A 20,183-nucleotide genomic window follows, 5' to 3' on the forward strand; every position below is an offset into this window, starting at 1 on the left:
GCGGCGGCGAGGCCACACCATGTGAAGGTTAGAGCCGGGACATCCCGAGGAGCCGCCGTGAAAGATGGGGGATGCTGCAGACCCCAGGGAGATGAGAAAGACGTTCATTGTTCCAGCCATCAAGCCTTTCGACCACTATGATTTCTCCAGGGCCAAAATCGCCTGCAATCTGGCCTGGCTGGTGGCCAAAGCCTTTGGGACAGGTTAGTGGTGCCTTCCCTGACTCCCCTCTTCCTCCTGGTGGTGTCCACATCCCGGTTTTTGTTCTCGATTCTGGAACCCCTCTCCATTCCTGTTTTATTGTACAGGTTCAGGGAGATGACGGGAGACTAGAAATAGGAAAAAGAAAGGAGAAATAAAGAAAGCGGGTTTGGTCTTCAGTGAAGGGCTCATGAATAGTCAGGTGAGATTTGGCCAGATTCCTTTTACTGAATAGCAAAAAGGTCGCCCCCCCTCCCGTCCCCCCGTAAGCGGTATTATCCTGTCTTTACATAGAGTGGTTTTAGTTTTTGGTGTTTTCCTCATTGTACTGCATATATTTCCCCCTCAGTCATAATTGTGATTGCACCACAAAGAAATCTGAGTTGTTTTCTTTATTATTGGAAGAAGGTAGATGGTGTATAGTAGTGTATTGATTTTGACATTTGTAATGATGGCTGCTTTTCAGGCTCTGTAGGATGTAAGGTGGCCTGTGTCGAGTGCATTGTTAATTTTTGTGGTAATTCTTTAAGTCTTATCAGCCCTCCATACACATTTCAGGTTTTTATTAAATCATTTACTTAAAACTAGTGTTTAGTTTGCAGGCTGTAGGGTGCTGTTTTCATTTCATACATCAGTGAGGCATAGTCCTTTTTCCAAATGTATTTTGGCTTCATAAATTAAGAGAAACAAAAACTCCCTACTTTGGGAATTTTTTTTTTTGATAGAGTTTTTTGAGGGCATGTGCTGTTGACACAGAAATTGTATAGTACAGCAGCAGTTAAACACTCCCTCCTAACCCAGTCTTTGCAAAATAACAGGAAAAGGACCTCCTGTTGTTAGCTGTTGCTTTAGGAGCCCATGTTGTGGAATTCTAAACAAATTAGCTATTTTCATGGGGAGATGCTCCTGTAATTTAGTCTGATAACTTTTGAGTAATTTTGCAAGATTTCTGTTCCCTAGTTAATGAATTTTAATACATAAAATGTTTGTTGAAAAGGTCTTTAGTATTTATAAACTTCTCTAGATGCTAAATACAGGTTTTTTTGGAGGATGACTGATTTCCAATTTTAGGTCTGAATATGTGCTTAAACTTATACGCACCCGAGTATTTTCAGGACTTGCACATTTTAGTTAAATAGCAGATGAGTCTCAGTGGTTGGGAAAGTATTTGAATTAGTGTTTGGGAAAATTTCACATTGATGTGATTATGTTTGTGACAGCCTTAATTTTATTTGAATTCTCATGCTCTAATACTGAACTGACATCAGAAATAAACATAATACATTCTTTCAAATCATTTAAATTTTAAACATTTCTTTGAAACCAGATTCTAGCATAACCCATAGGAAGAAGCACAAAGTATTACTGCTTTAAAAAAAAATTCTGGCACTACTTGATATAAGTAGTAGAATAATAGATGTATTTTGGTTTTAGCTTAAGAAGCATACTGAAGCTAACATCTATTTAGAGGGTAAATAATGGCTATTTAAGTATTTACAACACACTGAAAGAGGGAAATTTATATAGTAACCTATGTGGAAAAGTAATGTGTACAAAAGGGAAGGCAGAGGGAGTAAGATAAATATTTTCTTTCCACCTAAACTGAGAGGATACTTATAGTACAGACGTCAGAATATTGCTGTGCATGCACAAAGGCTTCCAACCAGAAAATGGCCTACTTTTTGAATATGTGTCAGGCAGGTTACTGGATTTTGGACCACTTGATGAACACATTTGAAGAAGAAAGGAATCTAGCTAGTATCAGTGGCCTCTGATGTCTGACAGGCACTCTGCTAGATTGCCTTAAATTGTTCATTAAGGATTCACAACAATTCTGTGATGTAGGTAGGGTGTTTCTCATTTTTAAAAATGTGGGAAGCCAGTGCATAGAGAGACTAAGTAGCTTTCCTACTATCACACTGTTAGTAAGGGGCAGAGATGAGTCTTGAACACTTTAAATCCATTATTTATTCCTGCAGCAATCCTATAGACACTGCTTGTTTTGCAGATGAGGCAACAGGCTGAGAGAGATTAATTTGCACAAGATTAAACATCTGGCAAGTGGTGTATTCTGCATGTTTGACTCTGAGTCTTTGCTTATTACTCTACACCATTCTGCAGAGTAATCCTTTTATCTGAATATGTGAAAAAATGTGCACACAGTAAGTGTTGAAGTTTAATTTTTTTTTTCATTAAGCAAGATCTTAACACACTTTCAGGTGGTTTAGGTGAATATTGTTGGGACTCCATTACATTTGCCTTTCCAGCAATTGGAATAGATAAAAAGACCATATTCAAAATGGAATGAAACACAAATTTAGAAGACCTTAAGAGAGATACTTAGTAATAAGACATCAGTAGTTTATTAAAGAATGTTATATTTGTACATTTTGTTTTTTATTTATTAACAGTCTTTCAAAACATAAATTTATGTGGAATAAATAGAAATAAGATGTTAATTTTTTGATGTATTCTTTATTTTGTTGTAGATACTGTCATGCACAAAAGGTTAATAGACAGCATGTTTCAAAGGTATTACTTAATTGAATTCAGTATTCAAAAAATTAGCTCAACTTTCAAGTATGATTTGCTAAAATCACTTTTTTTAAACAATGACATACAGGATCTTCAGGCACTGATTTAGCGTTTTTCTGTCAGAAACGTTCTAACTTTTGACATTAAAAAAGTAGTCTATTTTTAAACCATGTATTGGAGAAGTCATTTAAAATGATAGCTAGAAATAAGTTGTGGGTATAGAAGTAATTGAACTGTAAAAGTAAGCACTGATACTGTAATACCTAGAGAGCAGGTATGGCGTATTTACTTTGATATCTTAGGTGATGAACTTTGAATCGTTTTCTTCTCTTTAGCTGAAAACACTACTGCTAACTAAAATTTTAATAGTCTATTTTATGGAAGAATGCAGATGCAGCTTTGATCAAATGAAGAATAAATTTGTGTAGATGAATTTTATTTTATTTTATTTATTTATTTTTTGAGTTGGAGTCTCACTCTGTCGCCCAGACTGGAGTGCAGTGGCATACTGCCAACCACCACAGCCTCGACCTGCTGGGCTCCGGCGATCCTTCCTCCTCAGCCTTCCAAGTAGCTGGAACTACAGGCGTGCGCTACCAGGCCCAGCTAATTTTTTTTATCTATTGTAGAGATGAGGTCTTGCCGAGGTGGGTCTCCAACCTGCGGGCTCAGGCAATCCACTCACCTCAGCCTCCCAAAGCGCGGGATTACAGGCTGAGCCACCGAGCTGGCTTGAATTTTAAACAATAAACAGATAATCTAAATTGCAAAAAAGAAGGAAGTTAAACTATATTTGAATAGCTTAACCCATTTAAGCAATGATATATTATTGAGTTTGATTTAAATGTTCTGTTCCCTTAAATCCTTTGGGGAAATAGCAGTGCAAAATCTCTTGTGACATTTCCTTACTAAATTCTTGAATTTGGAGTTTTGTTTTTGTTTTTGTTTTTTTGAGTTGGAGTCTCACTCCTTCGCCCAGGCTGCAGTGCAGTGGCACACATGCTCATGGCCACCCCAGCATTGACCTGCTGGACTCTGGCGATCCTTCTGCCTCAGCCTTCTGAGTAGCCAGAACTACAGACATGTGCTACCATGCCCAGATATTTTTTATTTTATTTTAGAGACGTGGTCTCACCAAGTTGCCTGGGCTGGTGTCGAACCCACGGGCTCAGGCAATCCACTCGCCTCAGCCTCCCAAAGTGCTGGGATTACAGACTGAGCCACTGAACCAGGTCAAATTTGGAGTTCTTAAAGTGGAATTCAAGGCCTGGTTCCTGGTGTCAGTTTATCATTTCAATCTTACCAACTATTATTCCCCTTTTTATGCCATTTAGTAATATTTGCCATTATAAATATGCCTTGTTAAATTTATTTGTATATCTTAACAGATCTTGCTGTTAAAATCCTACATAAGATCTGACTCTTGTCCTATATGAAGATTGTTGAGAGCAGTGGGGAGCATTATGGTGAGAAAGAATCATAGCAGAGAGACCAGTTTGAGACATTATTGTAGGAGTCTGGCCAAGAGATAATGAGGGCTTGAAGAAGAGAGGAAGTGATAATAAAGCTGGTGATATTTATTGAACTCTTACTGTCAAGCACTTTACATGTATTATCTCATTTTAATCCTCATGACAACCTTATGAGGTAGAAATGATGAATCACTCCAGTTGTATTGATGAGGAAAGCGAGGCCCAGGGGTATAGGGACTCATCCAGAGTTAACTAACTGATGGAGCTGGAATCTGAACCCAGGGAATTTGACTTCAGTCTATGTTCTTAATCACTGCTCTCTATGGGTAGAAGTTAAAAGAAATGGAAAGAAGGCAAATGATAGAAAAAATGTTGCAGAGGTTTAATCCCTAGTATTTTCTTTTCTTTTTTTTTTTTTTTGGGTCAGAGTTTCTTTGTCACCCAGACTGAATTGCAGTGGCATGCTCATGGCCACTGCCAGCCTCGACCTGCTGGGTTCAGGTGATCTTTTCGCCTTGACCTTCCAGGGAGCTGGAACCACAGGCGTGCGTCACCATTTATTGTAGAAACGAGGCCTTGCCAAGTTGACTAGGCAGGTCTTGAACCCCAGGGCTCAGGCAATCCTCTTGCCTCTGCCCTAATATTTCTAAATGACTGAATTTGAAGTACTTGGGGAATAGTTTAAATGAAAAGGAAATATGTAAGAGGATGAGGTCACCTGCACTTTTAAGAAGGAAGCGGTTACCTGAGATTTTGAGTTAGTGACTGGGAGGATGAATGACAGTGCCATTGACAGACAAAGAGAAAACTGCAAATTGAAATGGGGAGGCAGCTTGTTTTTGGAAACCTTGAACTTGATGTTTTGGCCAAATATCTTGCCTGAAAAACCCAATGAATTAAGAGAACTATAAATGTAGGTCTATAGTATGATTGAGAAGTTGAGACTAGAAATAATAGTTTGGCATTCTTCTGTGTGTAGCAGTGTATTTGAAATTGGATGTAGATGAGACTTTAGAGGGAAAGAAGAAATTGAAGACAGAATCTAGTGTATTGAATCCTTTGATGGTGAGGACGGACTGAAGAAAAGGAGGCAGAAATAGAACATTCAGAGAAAAAGAGAATTAAGAAAGTGCGATATTACTGAGGCCCTAGGAGGAGACCACTTCTAGGAGAGTGGTATGATTAACAGCGTCAGCTCCAACAGGTTTTAAGTTGTGCCTTTTTACTTTTTTAAGGAGAATATGTTTAGTAGGGGAGATATGATAAATGTATATCTACAGTGGAGTTCAGGAAATCTTTTGTAAGAGCCATGTAACTGGAAGAATGACATTCAGAGGAAGGCCGGTGGGGGTGGGATGCAGTGGGGTGGTAGGGGAGAGGTCACCTTCAGTCTCGGCTTTGTGAAGGCAGACCTCTGTAGCAGAGGTGATGTTTAAACTAGGCCCTGAAGAAAGGCTGAGTGGAAAGCAGGCAATGTAGAAGAAAGAAGTGATTTGTGTATAGTCATAGAGTTGTAAAACTCAGATAGTATTAGAGAAACAACATAGACCAGATTGATTGGATGAAGTTTATGTAATGAAATAGTGGGAGAGAATTGTGTGAAAGGCAAGGGACAGAATTGTATGAAAGGTGAGGTTAAAGAGTTTGATATTTATATAGTAGGTATAGTATTATCCTAAGCACATTGCACAAAAAAAGAAAACTACCGATAATAATTTATTAGACACATACTTTGTGCTGATTACCCTTGTGAGGATTTTATATGCGTCCTTTTAATTCTGAAAATGATCCTTTTGAGTAGATATTATTTTTCTTCTTCTAAGAGTCTAAAGTAGGGTATCTTAGCTGCACCACTATTGGCCAGATAATTCTTTGTTTTGGGGGACTGTTCTGTGCATCATAGGATTTTAGCAACATCCTTGGCCTCTACCCACTAGATGCCAGTAGTATTTCCTACCCCTACTCTTACCTCAGTTGTAACAACCAGAAATGTCTCCAAATATTTCTAAATGTCTCCTGGAGAGCAAAAGGACACCAGGTTGAGAATCACTGTTATCAGTATTGCAAGATATGCTACCAATTTAAAAAGGTTTTTTGTACACTAGAGTACAAATTAATTACATCCTGATTTCACAAATATGCACATGGAAAACAAGAATTTAGGAAATGTTATAGTTTGACCTTTTTTATAAATGAGACAGGTTTAGAGGAGTTAACTAACTTACCCTTGATTATCCAATGTCTAAGTGGTGGAACCAAAATTAGAGTCTAAGCCATTATGATAATAATAAGAACTTAATTCTTAACTTCTGTGTTACACCCTTCCTGTAGTTCATTATAATTTTATTTTATGTGATTTTATTATTTTATTTTATTTATTTATTTTTTTAGTGGCAGGGTCTTGCTTTGTTGCCCAGGCTCGAGTGCAGTGTCATGATCATAGCTCACTCCAGCCTCAAACTCTTGGGCTCAAGTGATCCTCCCTTCTCAGCCTTCCGAGTAACTGGGACTATACGAGGGACTACAGGCATGTGCCACAACACCTAGCTAATAATTTTGTAGTATAGTGCTGGAAGTGAAAGCATAGAGAAAGCATGGAAACTTCAAATGTCACTCTTAAATTTTTTTTTTTTTGCAAAATTCAAAAGTATGTTTGATTTTTCTTCAACAAGCCTATTTATATTTGATTCATTAATACAGAAATAGGAACTATATTTAGCATTGATCTGCCACTTCACTACCTCTTCCCTTAGTGAATCTAGTTTTCCATGTATACTTAGTTTATGGACTCTTCTATTGGTAAATTATAAATAATGGTATTTAAATTAAGTATTAATGCATTTATTAATAGTGACAGACCTGCTGCTTTAGATGAGATAGTAATCATTTTCTTTGTCACATTCAGCACTTTTTAAGTCCTGTGCCTCACATGGTTTTTCCTTTCCTTTTCTTTTTACGCATTGGCTCTTCATCAACATATTTTAGATTAAAGGTCTGTACAGTAGTATCTTTCCAGTTTTCCTACCAGTTACTCCCATCTTTTCTTGAACATTTTCCTAATATACTCCTTCTCTCAGTTTTTGCTTGCTGAATAGTTATGAAAATAAGTATTCATACATCACTTTGAGTTGTTTAGAATAAGCATGTAATAGTTGCAAAGTAATAGACTTTATCAGTCTTAGCTAGGCTCGGTGGTTTACGCCTATAATCCCAGCACTTTGGGGGACAAAGGTGCGGGGATTGCCTGAGCCCAGGGGTTCGAGACCAGCCTGGGCAATTTGGTGAGACCTTGTCTTTACAATAAATCAAAAAAATTAGCCAGGCGTGGTGTTGCGTACCTGTAATTCCAGCTACTTGTAAGGATGAGGTGGAAGGATTGCCTGAGACCTGTGGTGGTTGAGGCTGTGGTGGCCGTGAGCATGCCACTGCACTCCAGTCTAGGCGCAGAGGGAGACTTCAACTCTAAAAAACAAAAACAAAAAAAGGATTTATCAGTCTTACACCTAGGCTGCCTTTGGATATTTTGTTTCCCATTGAGGAATAGAGTTGCAGTTCATATAATTATTCCAAAGAATTCCTTTTATGAAAGTATTTTTTATTACAAACTAGGAAAGGTTTGTAATAAAAAATATAAAGGTAAAATAGAGGCTGGAAATGCAGCAATATAGAGAGGAGACTGAACTCCCTCTATAACCCTCATAGTTGCACTCTCCAGTATTACAGGTAGTACTGTTGATGAAGTACTTGTATACCGTTTTCTTGAGATAAGGAAATGGAAATGTTAACTGAAATAAGTGTTCATCTCTCCATTTTATATTCCACACCCATAGTTTCCTGAGCTGTATGTGTATGATCTTTTTTTTTTTGAGTTGGAATATCACTCTGTCGCCCAGGCTGGAGTGCAGTGACACACTCACAGTCACCTCAGTGCCAACCTGCTGGGCTCCGGCAATTCTTCCACCTCAGCATTCCAAGGAGCCGGAACTACAGGTGTGCACTACCCTGCCTGGCTAATTTTTGATTTATTGTAGAGATGAGGTCTTGCCAAGTTGCCCGGGTTGGTCTTAAACCCACGGGTTCAGGCAATCCACTTGCCTCAGCCTCCCAAAGTGCTGGGATTACAGGCTGAGCCACCAAGTCCAGCCTGTGTATGATCTTAATAAGTTATTTTGAAGCTACTTTGTACCTGTATTTTCAGCTCCTCCTTCACACCACTTTCTGTCTCTAAAATGGGAATTGCATGCAGATTTTTTCTTTAGACTCTTAGAATAAAGGACATTTGAAATATTTTACAAGATATTTGTCTTCAAAGGAAAGTTTTAAAGTAGATAGCTTCTTTTTTTTCTGGTAGCATTCTATTATTACCCTGAAGATTCTCTTTTATAACTTTCTTGTTCTCCATCTTTTTTTATTTTTTTGATGATGTTAAAATGAACTGATGACTGTGAACTTGTCCTCTAAGTTATATATTTTGTAGAATTTTGTACTGCAGCAGATTTTGAAACAGCAGAAATATTACCTATTTTTTTTAACTATCCCTTTAAAAAATACAGATGCTAGAGATCTTGGTTATAGGTTCTTGAACATTTCTTAACAGCTAAAAATATTTTCTGAATAGGTAAACTGGCACAGGTTCAAAACTCAAAGGTATAAAAGAGGAGATCTAGTGAAAAGTCTCCTTTCTACCTGGACCCTTAGCAACTCAGTTTGTTTTAAGCAAGATAACATTATCAGAAATCTGTTTTCAAAAGATCTCTTGGAGTACTCTTAAAAATGGTTAGTATAGTAAAGTTTATGTAATGTATATTTTACCACAATTTAAAAAATATCTCTTGGAAACAGTAGAAAATGAATTGGAAGAGGACTAAGAGTTATGAAGGAGGAAACCGATTGGGAAGTTATTATGATTCAGGTGAGAGAGGATGGCATCTCGAATTTGGATAGCAGTGGATATGGAAAGAAATGGGTGAATGTAAAAGATAAGAATTGGTGATTGATTGGATATGTATAAGGAAAGATGAAATCTTGGGAAGTGTTAAGATTGATTTTGTTTTATGAAAAAGGACACAATGAAAGAGGGCCAGATTTGTGTGTGTGCACATGTAAGAGAAAGATGGGTAAATAACAGTATTGACTTTGAGGAACATCTAAAATGGTGGTGTGAGTATTAGGCTCTTGGAAATTCATGTGTGGAGTTTGGAAGACCTCAGGGATGAGAGATTTAGGTGGTAATTAAAATCAAGAAAGTAGGTGACTGACTGCTAGTTATTTTGATGGAGTATGTGGAGAGAGAAGAGGACCAGGATGGGAGAGCCAGCAAAGGAGCCAGGCATGGGGTAACTAGACAGAAAGAAAACCAGAGGAATGTGTAGTCTCAGAAACCCAGGGAAGAGAACATTGAGGATGAGGGAGTATAAGAGACAACTGAGAAAGAGTAAATGAGATCTCAAAAAGATCCATTGGATTTAGCAACAAGGAAGTTATTGATGACTTAGCTGAGAACATTTTGAGGGGAATGTGGAGACAGAAGCATGGCCAGATTGAAAATGAATAGGAGATTATATCAGTTATGCTATCTTCACTTGTAAGTAACAGAAAATCCAACTCAAATTGGCTGAGAGTAAAGAGGATTTATTGGTTCTGAAAAAGTCTTGAAGTAGGATGGGCCTTGGGTTTGATTTGATCAGGGCTTTGGCTTCATTTCTTTGTGATTCCTTTAGCTGTACCCTTGTTGATGTGTGGATTTCATTCCTGGGCTGTCTTCTCTCACCGAAGAAAATGGTTGTAGTAGCTCCAGGTCTCACATCCATGTACCACACTATTCAGAGCTCTTTCCTAGTCATTAAATGAAAGTTATGCATGCTTCTCATTTTTCTTTCTCTTTATACAAACAAAACCATTTGACTATAGAAAAGTATCAAATATATACAACAATAAATTTCTTTTCTTTCTTTCTTTTTTTTTTGTGTTAGAGTCTTACTCTATTGCCCAGGCTGGAGTGCAGTGGCATGCTCATGACCACCAGTCTCGACCTGCTGGGCTCAGGCGATCCTTCCACCTCAGCCTTCCAAGTAGCTGGGACTATAGGCATGCACCACCATGCCCAGCAAATTTTTGATTTATTGTAGAGATGAGATCTCACCAAGTTGCCCAGGCTGGTCTTGAACCTGTGGGCTCAGGCAGTTCTCTCATCTCAGCCTCCCAAAGTGCTGGGATTATGGGTGTGAGCCACTACGCCTGGCCCACAACAATAATCCAACCTCCACAGTCATCGACTCATGACCAGTCTTGATACATCTCTTCCCCTGACAGTAATTTGAAGCAAATTCTTGACATCCTATCATTCTATCTATAAATGATATATATGTATTTCCAAAAGTCAATGACTTCTTTTGTAAATGTAACCATGGCTCTACCATCACAGTACTGTCACCATCACACCACTGCATATCATCAGTATTAACATTTCTTTTTTTTTTTTTTTGAGTTGGAGTCTCACTCTGTCGCCCAGACTGGAGTGCAGTGGCCGCTCCCGGCCACCGCAGCCTCGACCTGCTGGGCTCCGGCGATCCTTCCGCCTCAGCCTTCCAAGTAGCCGGAATTACAGGAATGCGCTACCACGCCCGGCTGATTTTTTTGATTTATTGTAGAGATGAGGTCTCGCTGCCCAGGCAGGTCTTGAACCCGCGGGCTCAGGCAATCCATTCACCTCAGCCTCCCAAAGGCGCAGGATTATAGGCTGAGCCACCGAGCCCGGTTTAGTATTAACATTTCTGATCATCTCATAAGTTTTTTTGTTGTTTGGTTTTTTGTGAGTTGGAGTCCCACTCTGTCGCCCAGACTGGAGTGCAGTGGCCGCTCCCGGCCACCGCAGCCTCGACCTGCTGGGCTCCGGCGATCCTTCCGCCTCAGCCTTCCAAGTAGCCGGAATTACAGGAATGCGCTACCACGCCCGGCTGATTTTTTTGATTTATTGTAGAGATGAGGTCTCGCTGCCCAGGCAGGTCTTGAACCCGCGGGCTCAGGCAATCCATTCACCTCAGCCTCCCAAAGGCGCAGGATTATAGGCTGAGCCACCGAGCCCGGTTTAGTATTAACATTTCTGATCATCTCATAAGTTTTTTTGTTGTTTGGTTTTTTGTGAGTTGGAGTCCCACTCTGTCGCCCAGACTGGAGTGCAGTGGCCGCTCCCGGCCACCGCAGCCTCGACCTGCTGGGCTCCGGCGATCCTTCCGCCTCAGCCTTCCAAGTAGCCGGAATTACAGGAATGCGCTACCACGCCCGGCTGATTTTTTTGATTTATTGTAGAGATGAGGTCTCGCTGCCCAGGCAGGTCTTGAACCCGCGGGCTCAGGCAATCCATTCACCTCAGCCTCCCAAAGGCGCAGGATTATAGGCTGAGCCACCGAGCCCGGTTTAGTATTAACATTTCTGATCATCTCATAAGTTTTTTTGTTGTTTGGTTTTTTGTGAGTTGGAGTCCCACTCTGTCGCCCAGACTGGAGTGCAGTGGCCGCTCCCGGCCACCGCAGCCTCGACCTGCTGGGCTCCGGCGATCCTTCCGCCTCAGCCTTCCAAGTAGCCGGAATTACAGGAATGCGCTACCACGCCCGGCTGATTTTTTTGATTTATTGTAGAGATGAGGTCTCGCTGCCCAGGCAGGTCTTGAACCCGCGGGCTCAGGCAATCCATTCACCTCAGCCTCCCAAAGGCGCAGGATTATAGGCTGAGCCACCGAGCCCGGTTTAGTATTAACATTTCTGATCATCTCATAAGTTTTTTTGTTGTTTGGTTTTTTGTGAGTTGGAGTCCCACTCTGTCGCCCAGGCTGCAGTGCAGTGGCACACTCCTGGCCACCGCAGCCTCGACCTGCTGGGCTCCGGCGATCCTTCCGCCTCAGCCTTCCAAGTAGCCGGAACTACAGGCACGCGCTACCATGCCTGGCTAATTTTTTGATTTATTGTAGAGATGAGGTCTCGCCAAGTTCCCCGGGTGGGTCTCGAACCCGCAGGCTTAGGCAATCCACTCACCTCAGCCTCCCAAAGCAGGGATTACAGGCTGAGCCACCGAGCCCAGCAGTATTTTTGTTTTTATCGTTTAACAGTTTTATTTGTTCCAGTCACTGTCCAAATAAAGACCATATTTTGCAACTAGTTGATGTCTCCTTAAGTTGTTTTTTTTAATGTATAGGCTTCCCCTTCATCTAATTTTATTTTCCTTGCAGTTTATTTGTTGGAGAAATCAGAATATTTGTCCTATGAAGTTTCTCATAGTTTGCATCTTCATGGCATTAATAGATTTCTTTTTGTCCTCTGCATTTCTTATAAATTGATAGATCTAGAAGACTGATTGCATTCAGGTTTTGTTGTTGTTGTTGTTGTTGTTGTTTTGCATTTTTTACAGGTGGTGTATACTTCTACCAGGAGGCATTTAATGTTAGTTATCTCTATATGATGTCTTCATGTATTAGCTGGAATACTACTTTAAAAAGAAACTTCCCTTTCTTATTTGGTTACCCTGAGTGCTGTGTGGGAAGTTACCTTGATGCACTGGTAGCCTCTAAGTACATATAAAGCAGACTACCCCAGAGCACATAGGACTGAAGGCTCACAGAACACCTTAAAATGCTCAGATCTGTGACTTGTTAAATTAACTTACAGTGAGAAGCAAGAGGAAGAGATAGGATGAGTTAAAACACTTAGGATTGGGTACAAGCAGGGAGGAAGGACCACACTCCCTGAATCTTGTATATACGGTATTCACATTAGCATCTCTTTCAGTCACATTTGCCTTCCTTGCTGACAGTGTGATCACCAGGACCAGAGCTGAGGTTTGAACAAGGAGGTCCCACACAGACCAATGCCACATACTTGCTCTATCAGACATATACAGGGAATAAGCATACCTGCCATAACTGGAGCTTGCTGTAAGCCTGATGAATAACTGTGGGATTTTTTTTTCTTGGGCAGAGGACACATAGGCCAGAAAGAACATCATCAATGTGTGGCAGAATTAAGGGCTCATGAATATTAAGTGTTCATTGACTCTTGTTTGTTTAGTCTCATATATATCTACTATATCATTAATATTTAATACTTTGTATATTTAGTGTATCAATTGTTTATAACCTAGACACCTCATAAATATCATGTATCTTGTTTTTTCTACCCCTTTCTATGTTTAATATACGTGTGTGTGTGTGCGCCACTGCTTACCTTTACCATTGTATCGGTTCTGAACTTTTAAAACTAGCTCCTTTTCTATACTCATATCTTAAAACATTTCACCTATGTTTTACAAACTACAAACATATTCATCTTTTGTAACAAAATTCAATTGTCCTAAAAGTAAAATTTTATTACATTGAGATACAAAGAAGGCAGATTAAATGCTTTTTCCTCTTTATTGGATAATTGGATGAAACTGAATGGATCATGGACCCCCGAATCTTTCAGTTTAAAGAGAATAGAAAGAGCATTCCAAAACATGTGAACAGAATAATACAAGGGCTTTGTAGTAGAAGATAGCATGGTTTCCAGGAACTGAATGACTGGCAGGGATAGGATCATTCCTTTCTTGTTAAGCCAGAGGAGGGATTTTAATCCTTTGAGAAGTGAGAAGTCGTTGAAAATTGTTGGGGATGATGGTGGTGATGGTTGTGCATGTGACATGATCAAATGTGCATATGAAAAATAAGCAAATTCTGACTACTGCAGAGAATGGTTTTGAGTGGGGACAAAAGTGTGCAGACAAAATTAGGAGTAATGTAGTAACTAAGGTGAAAAGTGCTGATTGCCTGAAACAGGGAGATTTCAGTTTGAGATTGTGAAAAAGAAAAGGCTTTGCATTGGATTCTGTGATAGATTTTATTTGGGAGTTGAAGAAGGAGACGTTAGTAACGACTCGTAGGCCTGTGCAACTAGATGGATAATGGTACAGTTCATCGAGTTCATTGATGTAAGGAAGACTGGAAGATCATCAGGTTTAGGAGAAAATACTGGTTTGGGGCATTTAGAGGTTTTATAACACACAAGAATACGATAAAGAACTTTCAAATGCCCTTTACCTAGATTTACCAATTGTTAACATTGTCTCATTTGTTTTATCATTTTCTCTCTTTTTCTCTATCTCCCACATAAATACATGTATACATTTTATATACATGTGTATATATAAAACATGTAAATAAATAAATATAACACTTTCTGAAGCATTTGAGACTGCATTAGAGACATACCCCCATACTCCTTCTCCTAAAATGTATCTCCTGAAATGAATGTTAGTTCTCTTATATAATCTCAGTTAAAAATCAGGAAGTTTAACCTTGATGTGATACTATTATTGAATTCGTAGCCCATATTTAAATTGCCAATTGTTTTAATGTTCATTATTGCGATTTTATTTCCCATTCACGAATTCAGTCTAGGATCATGTATTGCATTTAGTTGTCATGTCTCTTTTAATCTCCTTTAACCTGGAATCGTTTTTCAGTCTATCTTTGTCTTTCATGACATTAACACTTTTGAAGATTGAGCATCCTGAGCCTTGTGCTGAGGTGAATATTAAGCCCCTTCCCTAGGCGCTGTCTTAGCTCTTGCCAAACCTTCATTGCCCTGTGTGCCTGGTACAAGCAGCCAGTTCTCTGCAGGGGCTGGGTGGACCACTTCCTCTAGAGTGCTGGGCTCTCATTTATCTGGGCCCTCTCCACCTGTGGTCTAAATGACTGGCATAATGATGAGATCCTGACATGGGTACTGGTAGTGTCACAATAGGAATCATTAGATGGTAGGAAGAAAAAGTGCACAGAGACCTGTCCTAGGCAAGAGTTGATGGAGATCCAGGAACTGGAGACTATCTCCCAAACACTTAAAACCCCTGCCCTTTGCCTGCTGACCTGTTGTTTTTGGCTTTTTTCCCCTTTCCTACTTCTTTTTTTTCTTCTTTTCCATTTGCTTCTCCTGCACCCCTCTTGTTATTGCTACTGCCAGCAGATGTTCCCTGTTACCCCTCTGCACAGCACTATCCCTGCATTCCACAGGGGACTTGAGCAAGGGGTGCCTAAGAGTTACCCAGAGACAAACCACTTGGCAGCCAGGCAGTCCTAGAGGAAAGACAGTCAAATAGATGGAAGTCTCCTTATCCCCCCATTTCTTCCAAGATCAGAATAATTTGACCTTTTCCCTTATGGAATATGCTAACAGGAAGGTTGTGGGGGGTTCAGGTGGGAAGAAGTGGGAAATCTTCCTTCCAGGTATCCCCATACTGCCTGAGCCTTCAATGTGGATTTTTCCTTTATTAAAATGCAGTCTTTCCCTTTTCTTTTTTTCTGAGTTGGAGTCTCACTCTGTCGCCCAGACTGGAGTGCAGTGGTCACTCCCAGCCACGCAGCCTCGACCTGCTGGGCTCCGGCGATCCTTCCGCCTCAGCCTTCCAAGTAGCAGGAACTACAGGCGCGCGCTATCACACCCGGCTAATTTTTTTGATTTATTGTAGAGATGAGGTCTTGCCTGCCCAGGGTCTCAAACCCACGGGCTCAGGCAATCCACTCACCTCAGCCTCCCAAAGGCGCGGGATTACAGGCTGAGCCACCGAGCCCGGCTGCCCTTTTCCATACTATTTGTAACTCTACTGGTCACACATAAAAACAGCAGGCCAGTTATTTCATAGGATGTCTCTCAGTTTGTATTTGTCTCATGTTTTTCATGATGAGATTCAAATTATGTAAGCCTGGCAGGATTACTGCAAAAGAAATGTTGCATTATCTGTAAATCATATCAGAAGGGGCCCAATGTTTGTTTCAGCATGGGTGATACTTTCATCACCTGGTCAAAGTGGTGTCTGCCATTTTTTTCCACTATTACTGTTTTTCCATTTTTAATTAATAAGTAATTTATGGGGAGATAATTCAAAATGTCCTGGTCATTAAACTGTTACCCACCATTTTAGCATCCGATAATGATTCTTGCCTGAATCAGTTATGACTATTTATTATTGCTATCATTTTTTCCATTGATCAGTTGGTATTCTATTACAAGAACTACCTTTCTTATTTATTTATTTACTTATGTATACCAGGTTGAACTCACTGATTGGTGTTTCATTCAGTGGGATATAATCCTTTATTGTTACTATTTATTTTCATGCAAACATTGTTCCAGTTTTGGCCAGTGGGATCCCCATCTGGATTCTGTGTCCTTTTCTTAAATTTTATTATATATATGTGTGTATGTGTGTGTGTGTGTGTGTGTGTGTGTTTATTTATTTATTTATTTATTTTATTTTATTTTTTATTTTTTTTGTGTTGTAGTCTCACTCTGTCACCCAGGCATGGCCACTGCAGCCTCGACCTGTTGGGCTCAGGCGATCCTTCTACCTCAGCATTCCGAGTAGCTGGAACTACAGGCATATGCCTCCATGCCCAACTAATTTTTTAGTTTATTGTAGAGATGAAGTCTTGCCAAGTTGCCCAGGCTAGTCTTGAACCTGTGGGCTCAGACAGTCCTCTTGCCTCTGCCTCTCAAAGAGTTGGAATTACAGGCATGAGCCACTGTGCCTGGCAAATCATATTTTTAATTTTTTTTAAAGAGACGCTTGCTCTGTTACCCAGCCAGGAGTGCTGTGGCAAGATCAAAGCTCACTGCAGCTACGAAGTCTTGAGCTCAGGATCTTCCTGCCTATGTCTCCTGAGTAAAGGCACAGCCTGTGTTTTTTTGACATGGCTTCATTATTTGTTAGCATTTTCTTACTTTGTGGTACATACAAGGCTACATAAAGATGTTGTAAACTCGTCTTGTACTTTCCCTGCTCCAGCCCTGGAAACAGCTGTTTCTTCAAGGAGCCCTGTTACTTTTAGTAGGAATGATATTTGAAACCAAGATATAGATGCCAGGCTTATTGGTAATGGAATGTCATTTAGCTAGCAAACATATACATATTTACATAGTATATAACTGTATCTATCTCTCTAGCCACATATAATAGAGATATACATATATATCTTAAACACCATGTATTCATATGGACACTTCCCATTTCAGCCAGTACCACAGAGCTCATTCTACTCTTTCCTTTTTTCATAATTGTAATTCCCCTGGTCTCTGAGAAACTTGGCTCCCTTTTTGAGTTTGAGGTTCCTTTGTGACATCCAAGTGAAGATTTGAGTAGGCTGGTGGCTTCAGATCTGGAGCTCAGAAGAGGTGCTTCAGCCTCATAGGGTATTAGGGGGAGTAGAGATGATAATTTTTTTTTGAGTCAGGGTCTTACCCTGAAGTACATGGCACGATCATGACAATCATGGCTCACAGCAGCCTTGACCTCCTGAATTCAGGTGATCCTTCCACCTTAGCGTCCCAAATAGCTGGGACTACAGGCATGCGCCACCATGCCTGGCTAATTTTTTTATTTTTATTTTTTTTAATGTAGAGATGAGATTTTGATATGTTGCCCAGGCTAGTCTTGAACTTCTGGGCTCAGCCGTCTGTCCACTTTGGCCTCCCAAAATGCTGGGATTATAGGCATGAGCCCTACCACACTCAGCACAAATCATTTTAAGCTCAGGAATGCTGTACAGCACTCAACACATTGTTTGGTAATGTGGAGGGAAGGAGGGGGCTAACTTTTAATTGGTAACTTCTATGAAGGCAGGGCTCTATGTGTGGGTATTTTATTTTGTTGAGTTGGGCTCTCTTGCCCAGACTAGCGTGCAGTGGCATGATAATGGCTTACTGCAGCCTCGACCTCCTGGGCTCAGATGATCCTTTCTCCTCAGTGTACTGAGTAGCTGGGACTGTAGGCGTGTGCCATCACTCCCAGCTTATTTAATTACTTAATTAATTTATTTATTTTTGAGTTGACATCTGACTCTGTTGCCCAGGCTGGAGTGTAGTGACACATTTCACGGCCACCCAGCGTTGACCTGCTGGGCTCTGGTAATCCTTCCGTCTCAGCCTTCCTAGGAGCTGGAACTACAGGTGTGCGCTACCATGCTCTGCTAATTTTTGATTTGTTGTAGAGATGAGGTCTTGCCAAGCTGCCTGGGCTGGTCTCAAACCTGCAGGGTCAGGCAGTCCTCTCTTGACCTCCCAAAGTGCTCGGATTATAGGCTGAACCACTGAGCCTGACCAGGCTAATTTATTTTTATTTCTTTGTAGAGACCATTTCTCTTTATGTTGCCTAGGCGTATCTCAAACTCCTGGGCTCAAGCCTTGGCCTCCTTAAGTGATGGGTTTATAGGTGTGAGCCATTGTGCCCTGCCTGGTGTAGGTATTTTATACTCTTTTAGGATATATTTGAGTGACTGCTGTGTTTCAGGCACAGTTCAGATAAGTTTCTTGCTCTCCTTAACTTAAGAGGTAACTTAAGAGGCAGAAATAAACAATATTATGGGATAGTAAGAACTGTTATCTAGAGAATTAAAATAGAATGATTGAGTGGTTAGGAAAGGTGTATCTGAGGTGGTTACATTTAACAGATCTGAGTGGAAAGAGCTAACCATTTGGTTAGGGGGAAAAACATTAGAGGCAGAGAAACAGTGCACAGGCCAAAAGGTCTGAATATGGCATGTTCTAGCAAAAGCAAGACTTGGGTATGTGGAACATCGTGGCCCAACAGGAGGTAGGGGAAGCTAGTGGAATATGGAGAAACTAGAACTCAAAAGAAGTTAATGACTGCACTCAAGATCTCATATCAAATAAGTGGTAAAAATTAGACTTGACCGCCAGGCTCGGTGGCTCAAGCTTGTAATCCCGCACCTTGGGAGACTGAGGTGAGTGAATTGCCTGAGCCCGCGGGTTCAAGACCTGCCTGGGCAACTTGGCAAGACCTCAGATCTACAATAAAAATAAAAAATCAGCCGGGTGTGGTAGCACGCGCCTGTAGTTCTGGCTGCTCGGAAGGCTGAGGAGGAAGGATCGCCAGAGCCCAGCAGGTCGAGGCTGCGGTGGCGGGGAGCAGCCACTGCACTCCAGTCTGGGCGACTGAGTGAGACTCCAATTAAAAAAAAAAAAATTAGACTTGACCAAGTCTTTTTTAATCCAAAGCCCTTACTGTCCCAAAGCCCAAATTTTCCCCAGATTTTGGAGTGAATGTTTGTAGTAAATGTAGGTTAACTGAATAAAGGTTTATGAGTTTTTTATTGTTGCTTTTTTTTTTTTTAGACTGAGTCTCACTCTGTCATCCTGACTAGAGTGCAGTGGCACAGTCATGACTTACTATAGCCTCCAGCTCCTGGGCTGAAGTGATCCTTCTGCATCAGCCTCCTGAGTAACTGGGACTACAGGTGCGGGCCATCACACCTGGCTAATTTTTTAATTTTTTTGTAGAGACAAGGTCTTGCTATGTTGCCCAGGTTGGTCTCGAACTCCTGGGCTAACGTGATCCTTCCTTCTCAGCCTCGCAAAGTGCTGGGATTACAGGCATGAGCCACCACACCTGTCCCCAAAGGTTTGGTTTTTAGACGGATTGTTATCACAGAAATTAAGAGTGGCCTAGAAGCAAACTGTTGTTTTTCACAGCAGGTACAAGAAGTAAATATTGATTCCCAGCACAGAATAAGGGAGCTACTTGAAGGGAAATTTGAAATCTGGTGTACCCTTCAGGAAAAGACTGATGACTAGAATTCAAAAAAAAAAAAATTCCTTCATTTAGCATCTACTTGCTTACCATATACCAGTGCTTACCATGTGTCAGCTACTAGTTAGGTGCTAGGGATTCATATCATGGTAAGTAAGAGAGACATGATCCTTGCCCTGTGAGGGTATTCATTTCAGGACATCCTCATTAACAGTGGATTTGTTTGTTTGTTTTGTCATTTTGGTAGGCATGTAGGTTTCATTGTAGCTTTCTTTAATTACTGGTACTATGGATTTTTTTCATGTTATTGATCATTTTTATGTCTTTTGGTTAATTTGAAGGTCTAAGTCTGTGGCTTACTTTCAATAGGAGTTTTTTGAAACTCACAGTTTCTATATTTATATT

General features: G+C 40.5%; 1 protein-coding gene across 3 annotated transcripts in view; it reads left to right on the forward strand.

Annotated features, from left to right (window-relative positions):
• CAMSAP2 (calmodulin regulated spectrin associated protein family member 2) overlaps positions 1 to 20,183 on the forward strand; it is a 122,514-nt gene continuing 102,331 nt past the window's right edge. For 2 of the 3 annotated variants that reach the window (XM_008067109.1, XM_021717122.1), the window contains exon 1: positions 1 to 203. In XM_008067109.1, coding sequence (XP_008065300.1) covers positions 65 to 203 — 139 coding nt within the window. In that variant the 5' untranslated portion in view covers positions 1 to 64. The remainder of the gene's footprint in view (positions 204 to 20,183) is intronic. The other variant, XM_021717123.1, reaches the window with a different exon arrangement.

Source organism: Carlito syrichta, unplaced genomic scaffold, assembly GCF_000164805.1.
Source record: "Carlito syrichta isolate Samal-C Ts95f unplaced genomic scaffold, Tarsius_syrichta-2.0.1 Scaffold309294, whole genome shotgun sequence".
Lineage (NCBI taxonomy): Eukaryota > Metazoa > Chordata > Mammalia > Primates > Tarsiidae > Carlito > Carlito syrichta.